General features: G+C 36.2%; 1 protein-coding gene across 2 annotated transcripts in view; it reads right to left on the bottom strand.

The window, feature by feature from the left end:
- The window catches only part of LOC126366651 (elongation of very long chain fatty acids protein-like), a 61,710-nt gene that overhangs the window by 25,304 nt on the left and 10,047 nt on the right, over positions 1-26,359 (bottom strand). The window contains exon 1 of one of the 2 annotated variants that reach the window (XM_050009848.1): positions 9,899-10,166. The exons of the other annotated variant lie outside the window; for it this stretch is intronic. Coding sequence (XP_049865805.1) covers positions 9,899-9,911 — 13 coding nt within the window. The 5' untranslated portion in view covers positions 9,912-10,166. Of the gene's footprint in view, positions 1-9,898; positions 10,167-26,359 lie in introns of those variants that run through there. 2 annotated transcript variants of the gene reach the window in all.

Here is a 26,359-nt window from a genome sequence, read left to right as displayed (position 1 = left end):
AACGAAATATGATAAACTTGTTGAACTTATAAATGGCAACAAAATTAAAACTTTTGTAAATGCAATTTACGAAATTATTTTTTCTTAAATTCCGGTTTTATCATAATCGGAATTAGTTGTTGCGGAATATTGGCAAAATTTGAATTATAGTTACCTCTACGTACATTCCATGCCGTTAATTAGTAATTAAGTTGAACTACAAAAGTTTTACTTCTGAATTCTATTCTAAACGGCTTATTGGAGTTAGACATAAAGGTGAACGATTGAACATATACGTGTTCATGCATGATAATTATACTTAGAAGCAAAGACGAAGAAACAATTTATAGGCATTCAAAATAGTACCTACCTATATTGTTAAATATCAAACCACCGCCAAAATTTTTGTAAATTAATGGTACTTTGTAGTAGGCGAGTATATTTACAATTAGAAATACCATTCAATGAAACAAAATATACGATTCTAAATTCCCTGCAGATCACATTCAAAACTTACAAATATCTCCAGGAAAATAGACCTAATGCAACCAAGACAAGTAAGTTTTGAAATAAATAAAATCTAAAATGGACCAAGCAGTTTGGACAAGGCAAATTTTGAAACACATAAAAAACAAAATCGACGTAATGTAGCCTAGACAAGCAAATTTTGAAACACATAAAAACCAAAATCGACCTAATGTAGACTAGAGAAGAAAATATTGAAACACATAAAAACCAAAATCGATCTAAGCAGCCAAGACAAGGAAATTTTGAAAGAGATAAATACTAAAATCGATCGTCTGGCAATTGGTCCACGACTAAAAAGTAAACAACTGCAGCCTTGCTCAAAGGTGAATGGCTGAGATGGGGCAATGAAACATTACGATAAATTGTTATTGATATTGCCTAGGTGTTTAATTTCAAGAACTATGTATCGGCAATATTGCAAATTTTCTATTTGATTAAACAGTAGTTTTGGTCTGCAATCATTTGTGATATTGGGTTCTGATTTTATTTGACCATTAGTCCTGATACCTCCATCAAATTTCCTTGATTACCATCAAATTTTATTTTAAATACTTACCTGTCATTTTCTTATCCGCCGAAAAGTGTTATCAACCGGCTTAAAACTTATGGAATACACGTAAATTTTATACAGTTTAAACAAAACTCTCAAAATTTTACGTCGCCCAATAACCCGATAGAATTAAGTTGACAGCACACATCAGACCGTATGCATAATAGCGAGATGCCTATTATATTCGCCCGGGTTATTCAGTCATTTTAAATTACCATCTGTCAATCATCCGTCCCTTTGCTTTTCGACTGATAAGAAAATGACGGAACTTAAAATTAAGAGGTGCCTGCAGAAATCGGGGCTATTGTGTATATTATCAAATAAATAAGATATGAGAGGTGTATACCTCTGTCTACGCTACATACAGGTGGGATGCTAATAATATAGAAGCACTTTTTTATAGATTATCCGCGTTGATCTTAAAGCAGCCTAACCAGTGAGGCCTACATTCTTCAAGTTACGTCATGGTTCCGTGTATTCATAACCTTCGCTTCGAAGGTCAGTTAAATACTAAAAATTGTGATATCTAGCCCACGGCCAAGGATATTATGTGTCTAATGCCTTATACGTAATGCCACTTTAAGTCTAGCTGTTTATTGTGCAACTATCGATCACTCGACGCGAATTATTCTAGTCTACTAACCCTTACTCGTAGAACTCTCGCCCAGGGATACGCGTAAAGACCTCAACGGTTGCAGAGGTGGAGATGGGAGCCATCGGTACGGCAATACAGGACGGAAAGGGCAAGTCACAGGGACTATAACCTGGAACCTGACAGAGGGCAGCAGTAACTGTCAGAGTTCTGTTCAGTGGCGGAGGTCAGGAGTTCTAGTAGGGCTTTGAAATAGACTACTCTGGGCGCTATCCCACTCGCATCAGACAGAGTACTGCGGGGCGAAAAGCAAGCGGGAAACCACTGCCCTATTTTTCCCTAAAAAGTAGCATGGAAAGGAATACTACACCAACAAGAGCATGGCTCTTAAATTAGTTTTTTTTGACGTGACTTATTGTAGATTTGCAGATGGCATTAACTACTTGGCCGGACAAATGAGGAGCGCTGAAGGCTCACACCCGGTACAACGTTTAAGACAACAGGCCTGAGGGTGCCCAGTTGGGCGCGAACCTCGGCTCAGGGCGTCGTCTGAGAGGAAAAATATCTTAAATTAGTGATGAGCCAAGTTAATAATGATAATGATGGCAAACGAGAGTTACAATCGAATACATGTCATTTATGTCAATCCCGTACATGTTTATTACTGTCACTCTCAATTGTCATAATCGTTTGCAACTTGGCTATACTCCAAGTACACTACACGCTTTGCTGTCTTTTGTCCATCATATCCATTCCGCTCAACTGCAATAAGTCACGTCAAATAATTTAACTTTACTGACACAATATCAATGTACTTACTGTTTATTTTGCCATATGATATATGCCGTATTGTGTCATTCTATCAAGGAATAAACTAATCACTCGCATGATTTAACATTTAAATCAACGCAATATTTAATTGTTTGGCTTTATACGAAGAGCGAGCTGTGCAAAAAATTACGCCAGATTTTTTTGGCAGTTGAATTTTTAAAAGTGTTGCTAGACATAATTTCGATGACGTAAATGTTTTAATAACGGAGCGATACCTAGTAATTTTGTTTATATTTTTTTATCGACCTAAGCGAGTAGCATCAACATACCATCTAACACCGTCATAGGCCTTTGCATCTTGATCAAATGATTTATACAGCGTTTCTGTGGCAACGTCTTGTATGGCTGAAAAGTCCTATACGTGAGCGGCAATATCATCCGCATGACTGGCATCTCAACTGAGGGTCGTTAGACTCAGCTGATGTGTGGACAGTGAACTGACCCTCTCATTATTTTCTCTATATTCTCTATTAAAATCTGGAACCAAGCATCGTCATGTACTTTGCAGCCATCGGCCAAAGACTTCCCCGTTACGGTCACTAACCTAACACCAACACTCGAGACAGCTATAACGAAGATAATTCAGACTAATTCTGTCCACTTCACTTTAACACTAGTTCTGATCACAAGGTTGCTGTTACAAGTGCAAACAGGCCACGAAACGGGATTTGGTTTCGCGTTTAGATTTCGCAACACATTTTCTTAAGCCTAAGGCAGCAGTTTGATAATTTGCGATATCGGCCTTCTGTAGAAAAAGGGCGCGGTCAACGAGGTTGTGTTGCGTATTCATTTGTATTTTGACAGGTTTAGGTGACATTTAAATTTTAGGCAGCAGATCAGGACTTTATCAATGAAATTGCCAATGAATAAAATGACTCTAATATTGATTTCGGTGACTTTTACTTTAATTAGTATACCGAACGCTGTAAGGGTGTTTCAACATGTAATAGTTTATAGAGCTGTGAATGCCAATACTGCTTTGGAAAAAATTAAATTATAGATCAGGAAACATCACAATCAAGTCCCATTTGGGAGTGTATTCCCAAAACCCGCGTTTTCGATGGTCTGGCTTACATATATGTCTCATTGTCATTGTCATTGTCAGTTGTGTAAGGTGGTCATGCGGGGATGATAGTAGTCAATCTATTTGTTATGGTAAAACTTGGTTATATTTAGTTGAACAAACTACTATAATACAGAACAAAGTTGTTACGGCGTGTTAAAAAAAATCAAACCTCGGTGTCACTCTTTAAGTGATTCTCAAAACCCAAAATTATTCTTAGATTCAGATATTGTAAATGCTGGTTTACTCTTTTAAAATCTAAGAACAGTAGTACAAAAAAATCGATAATATACGATATATTTTTTAAATATTATATTTCAGCCCTTGGCCTTGTCATCTAATACAATTTTAAGATTGCGTCATCGAATTTGATCACGGAATGCGATACATTATTACTTCCCAAAACCTTCGATTTTAAATTGAAGGTACTCAGTCTCTAGGTCAAGGGCCTCATTAGAGGTTTTGACTCGGTATTAGTATTATTTACCTACTATCTCTTACCCGCGACCGGGCAAGACCGGGTAACACGAAGTAACATGGATCCCCTTTCCTACAGCACCATAATTTAGCTCCCTGCCTTGAAATAATGAAAAGTCCCATATAAAATTTCACCCCCTCTTTGAAAGGGTTGGGGGCAGATTTCTCCAAAAAATGACGCACGATTGTTTTGTGAGTCACAAATAATCTGCATACTAATTTTTAGCTTTCTACCTTGAAAATTGAAAGAAGGAAAGAAAGAAACATTTATTATTTAGGACACCACAGACACGCATTACATATAAAAAAATTAAAAAAAAATAATTGCGGAATGATCCATACTAACTTCTACCCCTCATTTTAGGAAAGTGATTAGAAAGAGGAAAATATAGCCTGTGACATTCTCGATCCCTTCAACTATCTTCACTTAAAAATCACGTCAATTCGTCGTTCCGTTTAGACACGAAAGACGGACAAACAAACACAGACACACACACTTTCCCATTTATAATATTAAAATATGGATTCGGAAGAAGTTTTCAACATTGTTGGTTTCTCTTTTGATTTATCTTCAATAGGATAATATATAAATAAATATTTATCTACAAACGAATGTAAGCGAATGTGATTGAATTGATAATAATGGCCCCGATTCCTGCAGACACCGCCTAATTTTATTTTAAGTTATATCCGTCATTTTCATATCCGTCAAAAAGGAAAGGGACGGATGATTCACAGCTCTTAATTTTAGGAAGAATGAGTAAATGAATGAATAACCCGGGCGAATCAAAAGGTACGTCGCTGGTATGCAATCCGTTTGACGTGCTGTCTACTTAACTGTGTCGGGTTATTGACGAATGTAAAATTTTTAGACGGTTGGTTTAGATTAATTGTGCTTAAAATTGACGTGTGTTCCATAAATTTTATGCTTGTCGATTACCCGTCCCTTTCCTTTTCGGCGGATAAGAAAATGACAGATATAACTTAAAATAAAATTAGATGGTATTTACAGGAATTAGCACCAATGTTTAAACTGTTATGCCTTATCAATTCCTATTAAGGTTATAAATAAGTGTATGAAATATACCTACTTAATTTCCCGGGTTTGCTCTTAGGGGACTTTCCCTACATTAATTTCAAGTCGATTCTCAGACACGCATCTCCTATCAACACTATTTGTGTGTGTTGTTAATTACCAAAACATTTCCACACAATACGCCATGTACGCTCAAGAATATGCGTGTAAACATTGACGTTTCAAAAGCAGAGCGATTATTGCGTGTCGTAATGTCAACACGCGTGAGCATTTTGCACGCGAAAATTATGAATGCGTGTAAGTATGACATTGACCTACTGCGGATCAAGTGGATCTTCGGAATTCGGTTGCACCTAAACTTGGACTACTGACATATGAGAGGTGGGTTAGAAAGTAATTTGTCAGGTCAATTTTGCAACGGCCTTGAATTTCGAAGGTTGTTTGCCAAAATTGATATGCTCTGGCAGGTTTCGTTGGTGCTCTTAATAAGACTGTGTGCGTTTAGGAATTCGTTTATGATTTTTAAAATCTTATTAGTAAAATAAGTATTGACTGCACTATTTTTGAAAGAAAGAAAGAAACATTTATTACTTCCGGACACCACAGACACAGACAGACAGGTACATTACATTTAACACAGGATAGAAACCACACGGAAATCAATAAGTACTTACACAGAAAAAAATAATAAAAAAAAATATATTTTTTTTTAATTTTGAGCATTATTCAAGGTTATCTATTCTGTTTTCTAAATACAAATGACAAGTTTTAAATTCTAATATAATAGTTTAACATTGCAGTCGTATTAGTCAAAATCATCTTTTTGTATTTTTCTTACATCAGATCCTATGCCTTCATTACTTTTTAATGATAGAGGGACTCATTACAAGGCTGTATGTACTTGCATTTTTTGTTCCTACATAAGGTCGCCAACGTGATTTCGAACACCATACTCCAGGAAACGTGTCTTAAGGTAGCGACAAGGTTATAGTAATACTACATATACGGAGTTATGTTATAGAATTATTAAAACTCATTAAACATAGTATCACGCCTGTAACCCCAAAGAGGTAGGCAGAGGTATATAGTATACAGGGTGTTAGTGACATCGTAACGAATACTAAGGAATGATTCATAGCATGATTCTGAGTTAATATCAAGTGGAAATGGATTTTTATGAATCACCGTAAATTAGACGTTATACGAGTATTAATGTATCCTTATTAATTTGACAGCAGTATAGAAAGATAAGTGCGAAACGTCATGTTAGGGGGTTAGCTAAGTTGGAAACAATTATGACAATCGAAAGTGACAGTGATAAAAACATATGAGTGTGGTATTAATAAACTAATCTCAGCTGAAATTGCCCTCAAAATCATGCTCAAGTCCCTGTTTTTATATAAGAACTGTCACATTGACATGATCTTGAGGGCAGTCTCGAAGCTGAGATTAGTTTATTAATACCACCCTGAGATTGATATGTCACCTTCTGTGAATCCCTTGAAAACCTGTGAAAACATTTATAATTTCCGGCCAAATAGTCAATACCCAATACGGCAAATTAACAATAAAAATATATTTTCATAATCGTATGCTACTTGACCAAGCTCCAAAGAAAATGTATTTTTCTGTCAGCCGTCAAATTAAGGAAGCTACTTAACGAACTATAAATGTCACAATCGATTTCTTAACAATTTTGTCGTTTTCTAGAATCTTCTATTGTAGTCGTTTATAAGGGAATGTCTACTTTATCAGTTACAAAGTATGCCAACATTGTTTGCAGTTTCAACATTTTATACACTTGTTTTTTATTATTTGTAAACTTACAAAAACACTTGATAATTGGTAGATTTCCTTTGTGACTTTTAGGGCTATTAAATTACTTCATCAGAAGTTTTTAAGCCATTATATGTGTGTACAATTGGTTACTTGACAGTTTTCAGTAAAAATGAAATATGTCAGATATGGTAGTCTATCATTTAACAATAATTATCCAATAGTTTTTTTATTAAGATTATTTTGAAATAATTTATTTTTACAATAAAAATGCGATTTTCATCTATGTACTTATACTTGAAACACGGACGGCCATGATTGAAATTCCTATGACGTCACATTTCACAAAATAAACAAAAACTATCTGTCAGGTTTCAAGTTATACTGTTTGACAGTTTCTTTGTTTATTGAAATGTGACGTCACTAATTGAAATGTGGAAAAATATAATGAGACTAACCGTTTTCGCGCGAAATTTAAAATAAATGAAGAGAAATGTTTTTTAAGCTTTTTTTTCTTGACGTTACATGAGCCATGTCAGGGGCCTTTGGCGGCTCAATAATAACCCTGACGCCAGGGTTGATGAGGTTGGTAATCCACCTCACAACTCACACGATAGAAGAAGAGGACTCACTGTGGTCCTGTGGTATACCGACTGGCTTCTCAATCGGGGAGCGCTGGTCCCAACCCCGGAACGGAATTTGTTAAATAATTTAATTTAAAACATTATAGACGGCGATACGGCTCACCTATCATGTTGGTCTAACAGAAAGCTCGGTTAGATGTAGGTACTTAGTACATCTTGCGATAGATGAACCTCTGACTATCACAATTTAGATATAACGTGAGCTATGTATGTATCACTAATAACGTTAAAAGAGTCACAAGTTATCAAAGAACAGCTTGCAGCCACTTTTGATACGAAGTATCCGGTAGCGCGGTCGACGACTTCGCTCATTCAGTGCCCTCTAGGGTCGATTAATTGTTCCAAATATAAATCTTCTCAGACGACGCTCTGAGCTAAAGTTCGCGCTCAACTGGGCACGCTCAGGCTTGTTGTCTTAAAATTTCTGCCCTCAATGATATGCATGGGATTAACTGTCTGAGAACTGTCAGGCAGCTAAATCACTCAATTGTATACCAATATTTTATGTTTTTTTTAAAAGAACATCTAGGGCCCTGTGCCGAGGTCTTTCTTGCAGCTTCTTTTCCCCAGCTATACAGGTTGTGAGATGCTGCAGTAGTTTTAGGCGGATGAGACGTTCGTTATATAAAAATTGACGATTCAAAGTGTATCTATATTACCTACTGAATAACGATATTTTTGAATTTTGAATTTGAATTTTGAATGCCAAGTAATCAACGGCATCTGAGCCAAAGTTACAATAAGTTTCGTCAAAATAATATAAACTATATGTTGACGGGTTATTAAGCATTTCAGAAAGAACACAATCCTCTGTCGGTTTTTACGACACGCCCGGGAAGATGAACAGCTAAACGCGTTAGTAAATTAGTAGGTAAATTAACGTCGTAACTAACTTTGCCTTTGGCCTTGTAAGTACCGGCGATAATCGGAAAACCTGCGTTTGGTTTTCCGACAACGCAAGGATGCACAAAAGGCTTCCTGGATTACATTAGTAACGACGAATCATAACGTTATTGAGTAACGTTATCGATTATTAGCGGTTATAACGTAAGGATATCCGAGAAGCGGTTTTGTAGGTACTCACTTGTCGGTTAATTTATGTGTATTTCTAGAAAGGCTCGCGTCTTGCAACATTAACCGGACGGAATTGCACCACCACATTCTCAGTCCAATGTGACAGGCCATGTGTAGTTAGAATCCGGTTCTAACGAAAAACCTCTACCTACTGAGTTGCCAACTTTAAGTGCGGCAATACACGATATTTTTAATTTTATTTTTCCATTAAGATACCCGGTAATTTTCGAGTTTCGGCGTTCGGATGTTCAAAAAAAAAAAGGAAGCCACCCGTCGAACTTGTTCTTAATGTCTTATCCATACTAATATTTAAACGGGAAAGTGTGTGTGTGTGTGTGTGTGTGTGTGTGTTTGTTTGTCCGTCTTTCACGGCAAAACGGAGCGACGTATTGACATGTTTTTTTTAAGTGGATATAGTTTAAGGAATGGAGACTGACATAGGCAATATTTTGTCTCTTTCTAACCCCTCACTTCCCTAAAATGGGGGGTGGAAGTTTGTATCGAGCGTTCCGCAATTTTCAAGGTATAAATTGGGTCGTGGATAGCCACTGCAATTCTATCTATGCGACCTGTTGAAACGCCCAAAAGCATAAAAGTTGGATCCGCCTGCCGGTCCGTAAACAGTTATTAGCACAGAACTTGAGTAGATTTTTTTACTTCTGATGTATGTTATTTCTAGGTAAGAAATACGTGCAAAATATTAAATTTAAATGACCCTGGATGGGAGGACACAGATCGCTTCATTAGATACGGAAACCACGAAGAGATTCGCACGTGAGATTATTATTTCGGCTTAAGTCTTTACTTGTTCTGTTAGGTTCGTTCTAACTGGCTGTTGACCCTTTACAGGAGGTATATTATTAATTGTTTTGTATGACTAGTTTGTGATTATTATAACGTGTTTATTCTGGAAGTAAATAGAATTCCATCATTCGAAGCTGTCTTCTGGCTACAAATTGTTTTAGGGGCTCTTCGCACCTAATTAGGGAGATGGCGTTATGTTGAAAACACATAATTATTATAAGTATATTTACGTTCTTTAAATATGGAAATATTTAATAATTACATTCATTCGCAGAACTTTCGTTTTTCTCTCTATACAACACAAGAACAAGACGCTACTGTTTTATTTTGAAAATATAATTCACCGCACCGCCACCCAAGGATTTCTTCATGGTCTATCAATATATTCGGCTATCATTGCTGCTCTCCTAGCATCGTCTCGCTTCACGAGGTCCGCTTTACTATCCTGAAGACTAAACAGGTCCGGTTTTTATAAAACCGACTGCCTGTCTGACCTTCCAACTCGCGTAAGGAAAACCATCCCAGGACAGATTAGGTTACTTACCTTCGACACGCATTTCTCGGGAATGTGGGTTTTCTCACGATGACTTCCTTCACCGCTGAGCACGTGTTAATTATGATCCAAACGTAAACTTGGAAAATAAACTAAAATTTTTGGTTTAATCCTGTGCTGAGAATCGAACCTGCGACTTTTTAGTGAGAGGCCAACTTTTTTCCAATTAACAAACATAACATAAGCTCGCGGAGATATATCGATCGGAATATGAACTAAGTACCCACACCTCCCCGCGCTTTCTGTTAGACCAACATGATAGATGGTGAGCCGTATCGCCGTCTATACATATAATGGTCGAGCCAACCGTGTTAGTATCATTTTATACATACCGTATGTATATATTTATGTATATGTATTATGTATGTATGTATATGTTTCATGTATATGTTTCACTGCTGGGTACTGGCCTCCCCTCAATCAACCGGAGAGGGTATGGAGCATACTCCACCACGCTGCTCCACTGCGGGTTGGTGGAGGTGTTTTTACGGCTAATAGCCGGGACCAACGGCTTAACGTGCCCTCCGAAGCACGGAATCAACTTATTTTTTCAGACAATCAGGTGATTATAGCCTGTAAAGTCCTTACCAAACAAAGGACAGTCTCACAAAGTGATTTCTTCAATGTCCCCATCGGAAATCGAACCCAGACCTCCAGATTGTGAGCCTAACGCTCTATCCACTAGAACACAGATACTGTTAGTATCATTACTAGAATCTTAATACTAGATCGTGTTTGATTAAGACCTGTCTCCCCCTTGATTCTTGTCGATGATTCTAAGATCGTGAGCAGTTAACGGAGGACAAGCAAACAGTTGCGAAACCCTGCATTAATTTGCCTGGAAGGATATGTCAGCAATATGATCTCTGCCCTTCTAAGACCTTATCGTGCTTTGCAACGTCAAGTCTTCGGTGTGATCTTTGAAATTTAATAGTAAAGACACGTATGGTCACGAGCATTAACATGTATACACTCTGGCACCATGTCACATTAACTTTTTTGACAAATTGAACTGTAATTCTCACTAAATGTCAAATATGTTAGTGCGACAGAGTCCTAAAGTGGGTACATTATATTGCTCGTGACTGTACTTATGATCGTGATGGTTCGTGGCTTCATATATGCAGATTGACTTCGATATCAAAATCAGCTTCATAGTCAAGCTACAGCTAGGCTGTGACATTTGCTGAGCTCAAGCCGTTTCGGCATTAAGTATTATAATTATTAGGTCATTTAATTACTTCTAAGTAAGTAGTGTTATTTTATGGCTTGCCGACTTAATATACTTTTTTATTTACTTAGCTTCCAGACGTGTCTGTCGCTTTGATCAGTCTGATGATCTTCTTAACGATCTTTGTAAGTACAATAAATAAATCTCGGAAAAAATTGCTCATTAGAAATACTGAGCTGAGCTGATAATGAGCATTTTTTTAATATTATGAAATACTATTTGAAAATTTTTATATTTTCTAGTTTACTACCTTATAAAGTGCGTGAGTCTTTAAAACTGACTACACTTCTTGGTGTTTAAAACCTCTGTTATTTTTTTTTTACTTATGGCAATTAAGTCGTACCATCTTACATTTGCGTAAAACCAAATAAAAGGCACGTAACATCATAACCAACCTACTAAAACCGGTGGTTTTTCTTAATAACTCACGAATTTTTGACCACACACACGTCTTATCCGCTGTTTATGTAAATAGTTATGTATATAAACTACCTAATGCCTGCCATAAATACTTCCGTATCATAAGTATCAGCACGAACGGACCATAGCCATTGATAGTCATCGACAGTCATTGACAGTCATCGCCAGCCATCGCCAGTCATCGACAGTCATCGTCAGCCGTCGCCAGTCATTCTATGACAGTCATCGACAGCAATCGCCAGCATTCGACAGCCATCGACAGTCATCGACAGCCATCGACAGTCATCGACAGCCATCGACAGTCACCGACGTCGGTTACTATCGTCTGAGGAGATTATATTTGAAAGATAAGAAAACCTTAGTGGGCCGATAGCGATAAGCGCTGAATGAGGGAAATCTTCAGCGCGGTCGGCGTCGGGATTCTGAAGTATGTTACTGACGGTTTCTATAATTTGTAAGTTGTTAATTAAGGGACTGTACTATGAATAAATCTTAGCGAGGTAGAGCCCTAATGTTACGGATATTCGTTTTACGATATATATATGTATAATATGATGATACATAGACAAAGTTTAAAGTCTATTAGAATATATTAAACATAAATATTAATTAGAAATATTTGATCGTCAAATGTTACAATATAAAGTTCGTTCCATTTTGAAATTGCCAATCGGTCGGAAAGATACGATTCAAATATTATAATGAATTATTTGTAAATTATGAGCTGTACTCCTTATAACGGATTTCGTAGAGAGAAAAACATAAGCTCACGTCTACTGAGGTGCCTATACGTCTCACTGAGCTACCGACCTGACCTGGTCGGTAGTTAGACCGACCTGATTGGTGGTAGCCATATCGCCGTCGATAATGGTCCCTAACCAAACAAAACATAGTCTCACAAAGTGGATTCGGCAATTTCCTCAGCGGGAAATCGAACCCGGATCTTCCAGATCGTGACACCAACGCTTTATTACTAGACAACGACGGCTGTTAAAAAAATACAAACAAAACATCAAGAAATCCCCTATCCACTTACCAATTTGTTGAAATAAATTATAATTACCGAATCTTTTAGATGCTGATTACTGTAAATGTACGTATTTTATTTTTTTTAATTAATCTTTGTTATTTTTATTCTTGGTTTTCTATTTTCATTGTGTATAATTTTAAGTTATTGGAGTGTTTGTACTTTTCTCTACTTTTAGGACCTCAGTAAAAACATCAGGAATGTAATAAATATCTTATCTTATTTTACCTCATAATCATATTTTTAATTTATTTGTACATAGGTACTAAGCAAAAACAGAGATTACAAACAATTTGCAGTTGTACTAACTAGATCTTGAAATACGAGTATGTCAAATTATGTACTTAGCAGAATAAAGCTTACCTTTGTTAACCGTTTATAATAGACAAATGTGACTAAAGGTTCTTTACCTCTGAAACCGTATATTCTATGGTAATTCCTAGGGTCAAAAACCCGGTGAAATGTCTACTTTGAAAATTCTCGGAACGACTTTACCGTCAACTTGAAACAGAATAGACCTTGCTCACGTTTAAAACACGTTATGTCGCGGTATTTCGGTAATATTTAATAATTACTTACTTACTTCATATTATTTAATAAATTCATTATCATCATCTACCAGCCCGCATAATTGGGTAGTTTCCTAGGTCAAAGATAAATTATGAAATTATAATTACTAAATAAAACAGATCTAAAGGTCTAAACAAAAAAACGGTCTAAAGAAAAATTCAACAGTACCTAAGTGCGACATTATGTCACGCTCTTTTATATAAAAAAAAACCGAAATTTATTTCAGTTTGAATTTGAATTGATGCCAGGCGCGTAACGGGGTTCTAATCGGCGTCTCCTGTGACTTCTGTAACACACAGGACCACAGTGACTTCTGTGACGTCTATATCATCGTCAAAACAAAACATTTTTTTTTGTGAGAAAAAATTGCAAAATATTTATCTAATAACAACATCGTCATCATTGGCTCAAAATATCCAACTGCCCGAAAAATGGTTATGGCAGTCGTAAATAATCTAAAGGTATATGTTTACCATAAACTGCTTACGTCATGTAAATAAATCCCAGAATTAATTATAAAACCCGTTTATTTATCGAGACTTGAAGCGTGACCTTTATGAAATATGGCTTCTTAAATATCGGTCTTGCTAAAAAATAATACGCAAAACAAGAAACTAGCTCTAACCACCTTTTTTTTTTGACGTGACTTAAATGGGGAGCGCTGAAGTTTCCCGGCACAACGTTTAAGACAACAGGCCTGAGGGTGCCCAGTTGGGCGCGAATCTCGGCTCAGGGCGTCGTCTGAGAGCAAAAATATTTGAAAGAATTAATCGACCCTAGCGGGTCGATAGCGATAACTCTATCCACCGTATTAGACGTGAGTGTACCTAAAACAGTCATATATGAAAGACAATGCTTCTAAGCGCATACTTATTTCCATATTGCTACAGAATACGACATAATTTTACTATACTTACTCAAATAACAGTGCTTTGTCAAACGCCGAAATTTTTGCTTATATCCCTAAAGAAAAAAAATAAATAATATTATAACCCTCGGAAGCAGCGTGGTCACTCCCGACACGAGCATATTAAATTGCTTACTGGGAGGTCAAATTCAAATTCAAATTCAAAGTTCTTTATTTGTAAGAATACAGGTACAAAATGATCTTATAGGTCCACAAATTTGATATTGTAAAATACTTTTTTTTTCACATAACATAACATAAGCTCGAGACTATATCCCAATGGGGTAGGAGTACATCCATCGGAAGATGAACTATGTACCCACACCTCGCCGAGCTTTCTGTTAGACCAACGTGTAATGTGGTGAACCGTATCGCCGCCTATAATGGTAAAGCTAACCAAGTTTCGAACCCGCTACCCATTTGAAAGTCGATGTACCACAGGACCACAGTGATTTTTTTTTAATATTTAAATTTAGAGGAAGTACAACGACATTTCATATAATTTAAAGGTACATTGCCCTGTCGAAAGAGGAAAAAAGTTAAGGATACGTTGAACTCTGTCAAGTTAGATATTACTCGGTGATATAATATTTAATTGGATACATTTAAGCTCGATTATTTCACGGATGTGACGGTAATTTATTGTGATATTTTAATTAAATAATTGTTGATTTTTTATCTGTGGCACAAATTATATCTTAAATATAATTACATAACCTGCTGTGGTGGAGTATGCTCTGGGGAGGCCTGTGCCCAGCAGTGGGATGTATATAGGCAGTTTATGATACGATTAGATAACCTATAGAAACACGTGTTATTTTTTTGGAATTAAAACATGGAATTTTTTTTAAAACAGACATAGTTACTTTCGCGTTTATTAGTATAAGGTTGGTTATCAAAACTAATATTGTATTGTATTGCAGTGAAAAATCATTTTTGTATAAGTATTATACGTACAACATCCCACTTGCGTCAGACAGAGTACTGCGGGGCGGAAGGCAAGAGGGAAACCACTGCCCTATTTTTCCCTAAAAAGTGGCATGGAAAATGCTGCACCGACTAGAGCGTGGCTCTTAAATTGATGATGATGACTATACATACATAAATAAAAAAAATAATTCAGTTTGTAATGTGATACACACTAAAGACTTATTTGAATGCGGTGTTTTTTTAACGTGACTTATTTTAGATTTGCCGCAGATAGCATTTTAACTACTTGGCCAGATAAAATACGCTGATGTGTCGGTTGGCTTACAATTAAAAAATAATTAAAAAAATCTTTCAAAAAAATCAATTAATCATACGACAATAGCCTGCACAACAATTATAAATACACGTGTAATGTCAAATTAAGAAGCCTAACAATCGAATACTGCTGCGGTCAGGGCCGCATTTAGATATTATATAGTTCTTCTTTTTTTGCCTTGTGGGTTGTGAGGTGGATTACCAACCTCATCAACCGTGGTATCAGGGCTATTATTGAGCCGCTAAAGGCCTCTGACATGGCTCATGTAACGACTACTTACTTACATCAGTAAGTAGTAACCGTGACCAACGGCTTAACATGCCATCCGAAGCACGGATCGTCTTACTTTTTGATTAATCAGCCTGTAATGTCCTAACCAAACTGGGGATCAAAAAGTGATTTTTGTGATATGTCCCCACCGGGATTCGAACCCGGGACCTCCGGATCGTGAGCCCAACACTTAACCACTGGGTCACAGATGCCGTGATTATTATACAGTATAGGCCTTAGCCGCATCACCCAAGCCATAGAGACGGCCAATCATCGACAAGATGATAAATAGATCAGATAGATAGATAAAAACATTGTTTTAGTCAACAGACACACATACATACAAAAACGTAGAAGATTAGATACAGCTCATCAGCAAAGACGTAGCTCTGTATTGAACACGCCAGGTATGCATGGGTGCTACAGTAGCGCAAAACGGTCATAGCTCAGCGCAAGTTTTTGCTCTTTAAGATGGTTGTTGTATTCTCTGCCCGCATTATGTATACCCGCATTGATTTAAAAGATCTGTTGCTGTTGCAGTTTCTTCTCATTTCTTCTCCTCAGCCGTAACACCTTGTGAAATGACGTAAATTCAAAAATGTTACATTGACCTTCAACGAGTTTATCCATGATAATTACGTTGAATAAATGATTCTGATTCTGATTTCTGATTTCCCTATCTCAGCTGATACCACTATCGGGCCGATAGCACTTCTCTTATCTCACCTTCCAACCCGCGAAGGGAAAACCAGCCCAATACAGGTTAAGTCACATTTGAAAATGCATTTCTCGGGAATGTGGGTTTCCTCACGATGTTTTTCTTCACCGCTGAGCACGTGATCAGTCATTGGTCATTGGAAACATGAATTCGAAAACAAATTCGGCAATCTTTGGTTTAGGCCTGTGCTGGATTCGAACCTGCGACCTCAAAGTGAGAGGCAAGCGTTCTACCAACTGGACTACCACGAAAGAAAAACTACTTACTTATACATAGTAAAAGGCTGTCACATTCCATAGCTAATCCAGCCCTGTCACGCGCAGTTCTACATATAGTACAAAGTCAAAGTTTTTCGTTCCCTACCTTAAAAACAATTAAGCGTGTTATTAAATACAGGATATATGAAAAAGACGCGTAGTTTTGGCGATATAGTCATTAAAATTCATAAGATTATATTGTATTGATCTTAGTTACAATGTTGACCTTTGCTTCTATGGTTTTGTTTCCGTGACGATTAACGAAATAAATCTTTACTATGTTTTTGTATTTCTGCTTCGTATCTAACAAACATACGAATACATGAATAAACTTAAGCCCGCAAAACCTAGTGCGGAGCAGAGCCACAAGTAATCAGAAGACAATTCGCTGAACCCTCATCAACATCTCCCTAGCATTATCCCGTTGTTTTTTCAGATCGCCTGTGCTGGATTCAAGACAACATACTTAAATCAGTAATAAGTAACCGGAACCAACGGCTTAACGTGTCTTCTGAAACACGGATCATCTTACTTTCTGACAATCAGGTGATCAGCCTGTAATGTCCTAACCAAACTAGGGATCACAAAGTGATTTTTGTGATATGTCCCTACTGGGATTCGGAACCGGGGCCTCCGTAAAATGAGCCCAATGCTCTACCACTGGACCACGGAGGCCGTTAAATAAGATATCACCATTAACAGTAAATATCCGGTTGAGATGGGGATTACGCTCATCTTTATAACTACTATCACGTGTTTTGAATAATTATATTATTTTTCCTGTTCAGTATTTATCAGTATCAGCTGTGTAAGTGTTAAGTTTCGTCATAGACTTAGAAACATTACGCGCTAAATCTATAAGTTTCGTCAAAGAATATTATATATAATTATATACGTACACTACCTTAGGTCAAGACTTACATGAGACTTAAATATAGCCGTAGGACTGATGTAAACAGGATGTTAGTGACATCGTAACAAAATCTTTATGTGATGATTAAAGTATAGAATTAGAAATAATAAAAAATATGATCTGAATCATCCTCTTCAGTATTCGTTTATACATAAGTACACAACCTTAGGTCAAGATTTACATAATATCCCCTCAATCAACCGGAGGTGGTATGGAGCATACTCTACCACGCTGCATCATTGCGGGTTGGTGGAGGTGTTTTTACGGCTAATAGCCGGGACCCAACGGCTTGACGTGCTCTCCGAAGTACGGAATCATCTTTCTTTTTCAGACAATCAAGTGATTCAAGCCTGTAAAGTCCTTATAAAACAAAGGACAGTCTCGCACGGTGATTACGACAATGTCCCTATCGGGATTGGAACCCGGACCCACTAGACCACGAAGGCTGTATTGGAGTAAGATTTCATGTATGTATGTAAATCTTACTCTAAATTAGCTAGTTAACTAATTTTCACATCGAATTTACATACTGTTATTAGGATAGAATAGCTCACTCAAAGAATAAAAAACCGTCTCTCTTAGCTACAGCTTTAGTTGGCTGAAGTACGGTAGTGAATGTTGGGTATGGCAGAAGAAGCATGAAAGTAGGATCAATGCCGTAGAAATGAGGTCTTTGCGTAGCATCTGCGGTGTCAAGTTGAATGATAGAGTGAGAAACAGTGTGATAAGACAGAGATGTGTAAAAGACGATATAGTGACTAAGATTGAGAAGGGAATGTTAGGTTGGGTTGGACACGTAGAGCGGATGAAGGATAATAGAATTGCAAAAGCGGTGTATAAAACGAAAGTTGATGGTAGGGCTGGCAGAGGAAAACCTAGAAGGACTTACATTGACCAAATTGGAGATGTCCTTAGAAAAAGTTTAATATGATCTACTCTGAACCGGCGTGCGTGTATGAAGCGATTGATTAATGTGGAGCAAATGGAATTCTACAGTCTCTGCTTACCCCGGTGGGAAATAGGCGTGAGTTTATGTATGTATGAGTTAGTTGGACTTGGAAATGTTTTAGAGAATGTTCTCTTAAATGGAAGGCATAGTACGTGCTCACACATAGAGTCCTACGACTGCGTATCAAAAGTGGCTCTTAGTTACCTTCCGTTAATTGTGGCTCTGCCCATCCTATTAGGGATTACGATCTATAAGTCTATTAAGTATGTGTATTTTGTTTGTCACATTACGATAGAGACGTATTAATTATTCATTATTTATATCTATCGAGATTATGGGAATCCCACTAGCTATGAAAATTCTTACATTTTTTTATTTCTTTAACCGCAATATATGTCATTTATACGACAATTTTCCGAATCGTATAGTTGTAACCATAAACAAAAAACCCACAAACTAAGAAAAACATTAGTTTGTTTTTCTTAGGACAGTTTTTTTTTTACTTTTAAAACTATTAGTCAGAATTAAAATAAAAAACATTACGTAGATTTATTTGCCCCTATCCTGGCAACCGCAAGGATTAAAAAAATATCTCACATTTTTTTCTAAAACATACCTACATGTTGTGACTCAACAAAAAATATCTAAATCATAGTGCCAGTTTCTATTCGATATTGAATATTCACTTCTTCTATGACGGTTTAGTACGATCTACTCTACGATGCTACTACGATGAATGTGGAGGAAGCAAGAGAACTGTGTCAGGATCGAAGCATGTGGAATTTTACATAGTCTGTGCTTACTTCGATAGTAAATAGGCGTGAGTTTATATATGTATATTATATGAATACACTTCAATCATACGTAAAAAAATGTTTCTTATTTATGTTTACTTTTGTAATTGTCAATTAAATACTTCGCCAACTCGGAAAGCGTCTTCTTCCTTTTTCTCAAAAGAGATCACATATAAATACACACACATACATACACACACACACACATCACGTACACATATTACGTACATACATACATAGCCCCTCCCTCCCCATGACTCTCCTTTTTTCTTCGCCGCAGTCGGGTCAAAAATGCATTGCAAGAAGAGACACACTAACACTCACTCATCATCTTCTTATCGTGTAGGTTGTGAGGTGGAATACCAGCCTCATCAACCCTGGTGTCATCATAATAGGCCTTTACATCTTGATCAGATGATTTATTTAACGACCTCCGTGGTCCAGTGGTTGAGCGGTTTACGATCCGGAGATCCTGGGTTTGATTCCCAGTGGGGACATATCACAAAAATTACTTTGTGGTCCCTAGTTTGGTTAGGAAATTACAGGCTGATCACCTGATTGTCCGAAAGTAAGATGACTCATGCTTCGGAGGGCACATTAAGCCGTCGGTCCCGGTTACTATACTTACTGATGTAAGTAAATAGTCGTTACATGGGCCTTTGGCGGCTCAATAGTAAACCTGACACCAGGGTTGATGAGGTTGGTACTCCACCTCACAACCCACACGATAGAAGAAGAAGCGATGATTTATTAAGCGTTTCTGTGGCAACATCTTGCATGGCACTGAATACGTCATCCGTTCTACACGTGTTAATTTTTTTTTGATTATGTTGTGATCAATGGAAGAACTGGTATGAAACCCTGTAATTTGTACTATCCGTTTTAAAGTTATTTCCATAATTATGACGTGTAATGATTCGTCACTAATTCAAGGCGGAATGAAAAATCCCAAACAAATTATATGGCTTCAGTGGAGTTTTTTCAATATGTTTTCTTCTAATGTTAGTACGTGGTTCGAGCGCTGAGTATGAGTACATACTCGAACCACGTAATATAATATCTCACAATCCTGCCGACCTGGGTCCTTAGGCAAATTGCAAAGAATTATGACAATCGACAGTAACGCTGATAAAAATGTATAGGATTTACATAAGTTGACCAAATATTGAGACAAATATTGAGAGTTATTGAGGACAGAAGAAACAAGATGATTGAACACTTAATAAGACACGACGAATTTATTAAAAACTTCATAGAAGGGAAGCTACAAGGAAAGAGAGGAAGAGGAAGACCAAAAAGAGCTTACATGGAACAGATTAAAAAGCAAGCGAACGTCGTGTCTTATAAGGAAGTGAAGGAATTATCTTTTGATAGACAAAAATGGAGAATGCTACACCGATAAGAGCGTGGCTCTTAAATAAGTGATGTGATGATCAGTTGACGTTACAAACGATCCTGATGACCCGATTACTCTAGCCATAGAGGCGGCCAACCACTTCAGGGCCACGATACCAACCGCCGGCGTGGTCGACGACTTTCTTTATTCGGCGCTTATCGCTATCGACCTACATTCAAATTCAAATTCAAATTCAAATTCATTTATTCGTCAACATAGGTAAAAGAGTTGTTACAATATAATATATGTCGCACTATGTCGCACCTTTCGGTATACGAATTTAAAACATAACAGATTATTAAATTACAAATAAAATTATTAAATAAATTACAATAGCATTCAATATAATCAAAATAGAAAATTAACAAATATATTGTAATGAAATGTATTTTCAATATAAACATTAGAAAATTGTATGTCAAATAAAAATACAAATGCTAATAACTTAAAAAAACTTGCACAATGGTGCACCTAAATCTAATTCCACTTTCCATCAAAAAATTCCCTAATATTATAAAATATATTATTAATCAGAAATGCTTGTAATTTAAATTTAAATGAATTCAGGTCACTTATGGCACGTAAACGTTTTGGCAGATGATTGTATATACGTGGCGCCATAACAAAAACACTTTTGCTAAATAATGCTGTTCGGGTCCTCACAGATTTTAACATGTCACATCGACGAGCACGCTCATAAAAAGTAAAAAAATGAGGATTTTTACGTGTGAAAATAGTCGTTTCGTATATATACATTGCAGTTACTGTCATTATCCTTAGTTCCTTAAAGTAAGGTCTACAACTGTCAGTTCTACGCAGTCGACATATTGCACGAATGCATCTTTTTTGGGCTTTTAAAACATTCTGAATACCACTGGAATTTCCCCAAAACATAATTCCGTACCGTAGATTAGACGCCACATGTGCGTGATATGACACTAAAACAGCATCACGGTTCACCACCTTACGCAGCTGGTAAAGAGCATAAGAGAATTTACTTAATTTGTTGCATAAGAAATCTGTTTGAGAACGCCAATTCATCTTACTATCTAAATGAACTCCCAAAAATTTGTTGTAGTTGTTTCGCCGATAGTAGAATCTTCGTATTTGATAGGCGGCGTGGTCAGGCTTTTAGTTTGTCACATTATCATCAGATCTCATCACTATCATTAGATCTTTCAAATATTGTCACTTTTAACTATTTTATTCTGGTCAAATTAAATACAAACAATATAGGTACGAGTAGCAACATAATTCTATACATAATGTGATCCAAATATCAAGCAACAACTATTTTACAAAACAATACAAATATACTTTATTGCACACAAAGAAAACAAGTTGTACACAAAACATACACGAAAGACACAGTACAATCTGGCGGCGTTATTTGCTAAGCAGCAATTTCTTTACAGTGGTAAAAAAAAATTATATAATGTTTCTGCTATTACATTGTATTTTATAATTTGTACCCAAGTAATGAGAAAATAGTACACGTTAAATCTCAACAGCGCCATTTGTATATTTTTTGGGGAACGTAGCTGGGAAAGACTGATTTGTCTGATTGTTGAAATTTAGTTCTGTGCAATGTAGTATATTTGATTTGATTTGTTGTAACTAATTTGTAACAATTCCAGGTCTGGAATTCAGACCCTGATTCTTGCTGTAGGACACCTAGGTGGTAGCAGCATGTCATAGACAAGCGCCATCTTTAAATTTAAAAAAATATAGAGACAAAATGGAGTAACGACGAACGACGCTAAGTATTATATTATTTATTATTCTTTTTTTTGTTATGTTGGTATCATTATATGTTTATTGCACCAGCCCGTGCTCCAATGAATAATCTTCTTTCATCCTAAGGTTGCCTGGCAGAAATTGCTGTTTAGCAATAAGGCCGCCTATTGTGCTTATGTTTTATTCGTATGTTTATGTCTTTTGTTTTGTTGTTGTGCAATAAAGTATTATTGATTGATTGATTGATTGGCGCTGTTTTATTTTCCCGCTCCTTATATTAATTATATTCAACAAAGTTATACCAATTCTATATTCTAATTTATTTTTTTATTATTATTTGATTTCAAAGACTTTGAAGGCGTAGAGCACGTATTGATCTGTCTCAACAGTGAAATGGAATTTGAGGTCTAAACAAATTGTTTTGTTTCCGCGATGCTCTTTTGTTAGTCGACTTATATTGCAACGCGGTCTAGCAATTATAAAATTGCTGCTGTTACAATGTTAGCAATGTTTATAGCTGCAATTGCAAATCTTCGTTTCTACACACTACAGACATTACATTATACCAGGATAATCAAATCAAATAATAGGTCGTAACATTATTTTTATTGTACTTTAATCACAGACTTGTGTGGGTATGTAAACATAAATTAAATCATACATTAAGTACATACATTATTCTTGCATAGAATTATGCGATATCCATCAAAATTTATAATAAACTGCCTAAAAAAGTGACAAACTCTTTATTAAACAAAAATATTTTTTAATAAATGTTACTACAGCACTAGTTAATATCTGTTACAATTTGAAAAGCTTCTTTCTCTCTTTAAAACTTCTGTTTTATTGTGCCCGAAAGGTTCTGTGATGTGAAATTAATTATGTAACTTACCAACTTGTACACCATCCTAGTATGCAAATAAAGAATATTGAATAGATTCTTAAATTTTAGTATTATCTAGTATAAAGGTATATCGTTTGCTTCATCATCACAAATTTAACCACACTCTTGTCGGTGTAGCGTAGTATGTTACTTTTTTAGGGAAAAATACGGCAGTGGTTTCCCTCTTGCCTTCCGCCCCGCAGTACTCTGTCTGACGCGAGTGGGATGGCGCCCAGAGAAGTCAATTTCAAAGCCGTACTAGGACTCCTGTCCTCCACCTCTGAATAGTACTGACAGTTACTGCTGCCCTCTATCAAGTTCCAGGTTCAATCATTTGTTTACTTGTAAAAAAGAAAACACATAACATAACATCATACCTGTATTACCGAAGAGGTAGGCGGAGGTGTCCAGTCATGAGCAATATCATGTACCCACTTTAGAACCTTGTCGCACTTATCATATTTCACATTCAATGGGACTTACGGTTTCATTTGCAAAAAAGTTAATGTGACATGGTTTCAAAGTGTATACATATTAGTACCCACTCCTCGCCAGAGTGTTGCCATTAACCGGGCATAAATCCTGGAAATCACATGACGCCAAATTAACCATGATCCAAATATGAATTCAAAGTCATAAATAGAATTCAGTAGTTTATAGCCCGAGCTGACTTTCAAACCCGTGACACTATAACGTAAAAGTCCGAAAAGTTGTAAAAAATAGGAAATGTCTTCCATATATAAAGATCTTCATAAACTGAATAACTCTTTGGTAACGAGATTATAATTTTCTATATAACTTTTAAAGTCGATATAGAAAAACAAAAGAAAATCTGTATACAGATGAATATTACTTTTTTTGAGAAATGAAGGCACTTACAAAAGAACATGTTGATCTCTCGATTTATTACAAGCGTTTATCTTTAAAAAAATGTTTTTTGTCCACAGCACACGGTCTACTCGAAAGACTGAAAAGACCGGAAAGACTGGAAAGACCGTACAATGTGGCTCAGCATTCTGGCCTACTTGGTCTACTATACCCTCTACACTGTTTTATTGGCGATTGCTGGTCTCTGGTGCTTTGAAGAGTGTGCCCTGACTGAAGAGGAAGAGTACCAATTTTACTACCAGCACAGAGCTCTGCCGTATTGAATGGTCTTCTGTGAGTATTTGCTTTTTATTTATTTAAAGTTAGTTACCTATTATTACCTATTCAAATAAAGTCATTGTGGTCGAGTGATCCACCGGCTTGCTTCTCAATCTCCAATGCACCAATGAGGTATAAATTAAAAAAAATGTTAGAAAATAAATTTAAAGCTCATGTGAAGCTTACTTTATTTAAAAAATCTTACTATAAGATTAATGATTACCTAAATGATAAAAGTGCCTGGTATTAATAACTTTGTAATGTAAACCTTCATTGGTTTAAAGGATGTGTTGCTGTTGCAGTTCCTTGTCATTTCTTCTCCTCAACCGTAACACCTTGCGAAATGACGTAATTTCAAAAATGTTAGAACAGCAACAAGTTTATAAATGATTCTGATTTCTGAGTTTTGTCGTTACGTATGTTACGTCACTACCCTCATTTTTCATGTCATGAATAATGCGTTATACCTCCTCGACTCCACTTCCGAATAATAACATACATGCACAAACTCACGCCTATTTCCCACGCAGCAGTAGCAGAGACTATAGAATTCCATTTGCTTCGATCCTGACACACTTCTTTTGCTTCCTTCACATTCATCAATCGCTTCATACACGCACGCCGGTTCAGAGTAGATCGTATTAAACCTTTATTTCTAAGGACATCTCCAATTCAAAATTAAATTATAAAATTCTACGATAATAGAGTGTTTAGATAGAGATTACTACTTAGCTCAGCTGTAATTGTGGGCTGAAACAAGTAAAAATGTTAGCAAATAAAAACATTATATATATTTTTTTCCAATATGTTAATGTGATGTTATCGTCAAAGGCGTCAAAACAAACCTTAGGTCAGGTAAAGTTTACGTTCTCTGTAAAAGTGTTACGGTGTCAACTGTCGTCTGTCACATTTCCTTTCAACCTTGTGCGTTCATTGACACTTTTGTAAGTCACAGTTTCTTATTTGCTTATAATAATAATTAACGACCTCTGTGGTCCAGTGGTTGAGCGCTTGGCTCACGATCCGGAGATCCCGGGTTCAAATCTCGCTGGGGACATATCATGAAATCACTTTGTGATCCCTAGTTTGGTTAGGACATTACAGGCTGATCACCTGATTGTCCGTAAGTTGCGTGTAGTAAGTATGTGTGTTTCAGAAGGCACGTTAAGCCGTTGGTCCCGGTTACTATTTATTGATGTAAGTAGTCGTTACATGAGCCATATCAGGGGCAAGGGTTGCTGAGGTTGTTCATCCACCTTACAACCCACAACATAAAAGGAGAAGATAACAGTAATAAACAACATGCATACATAAACTCACGTTTATTTCCCATCGGGGTAAGCAGAGACCATATTCCATTTACTTCGATCCTGCACACTTCTCTTGCTTCCTCCATATTCATCAATCGTTTCTTACGCAGGCCGATTCAAAGTACTTCGTGCTAAACCTTTTCTAAGGAAATCTCAGTAACAATAAACACCTGTCGAAATTCATGTATTAAATTATTCTTCAAATCACTGAAATACTCACGCGAAGCCAAATGCGAACTTATCGCTAAATAAAAAAGAAGTCATTTAATTTTACGTTAAATATTTAACTACCCATATAACTAAACATTTTTTGTGACAATAATTTTAAGAAACAGGTGTAAATACAATTACATAATTATAAATAGACATTTGACAGACATATTTTGAGCTTTGACGTAAGTAAGTAACGTATCTAAGTAGTTGAAAATACAACACACAATAATCTAGAGAAGTGTATAGTTCTTGGAGAAATGACTGTTATTAATTTATAATTATAATTGGGAACCATTTAAAATAATTGTTAAAAAAAAAACATTTTATTTTGTTATTATGTATTAATATTATTTATTTCGTTCATAATAATAGTTTACTGTAAGATAATTGTACTTAAAATAAGATGAAGCGTTTTTGGATTATAATTTGTTAAATAAATAAATATTGTATTAAGTAAATAATATA

Source organism: Pectinophora gossypiella, chromosome 5 (genome assembly GCF_024362695.1).
Source record: "Pectinophora gossypiella chromosome 5, ilPecGoss1.1, whole genome shotgun sequence".
In the NCBI taxonomy this organism is placed as follows: domain Eukaryota; kingdom Metazoa; phylum Arthropoda; class Insecta; order Lepidoptera; family Gelechiidae; genus Pectinophora; species Pectinophora gossypiella.
This window is presented reverse-complemented; position numbering and strand designations above follow the sequence as displayed.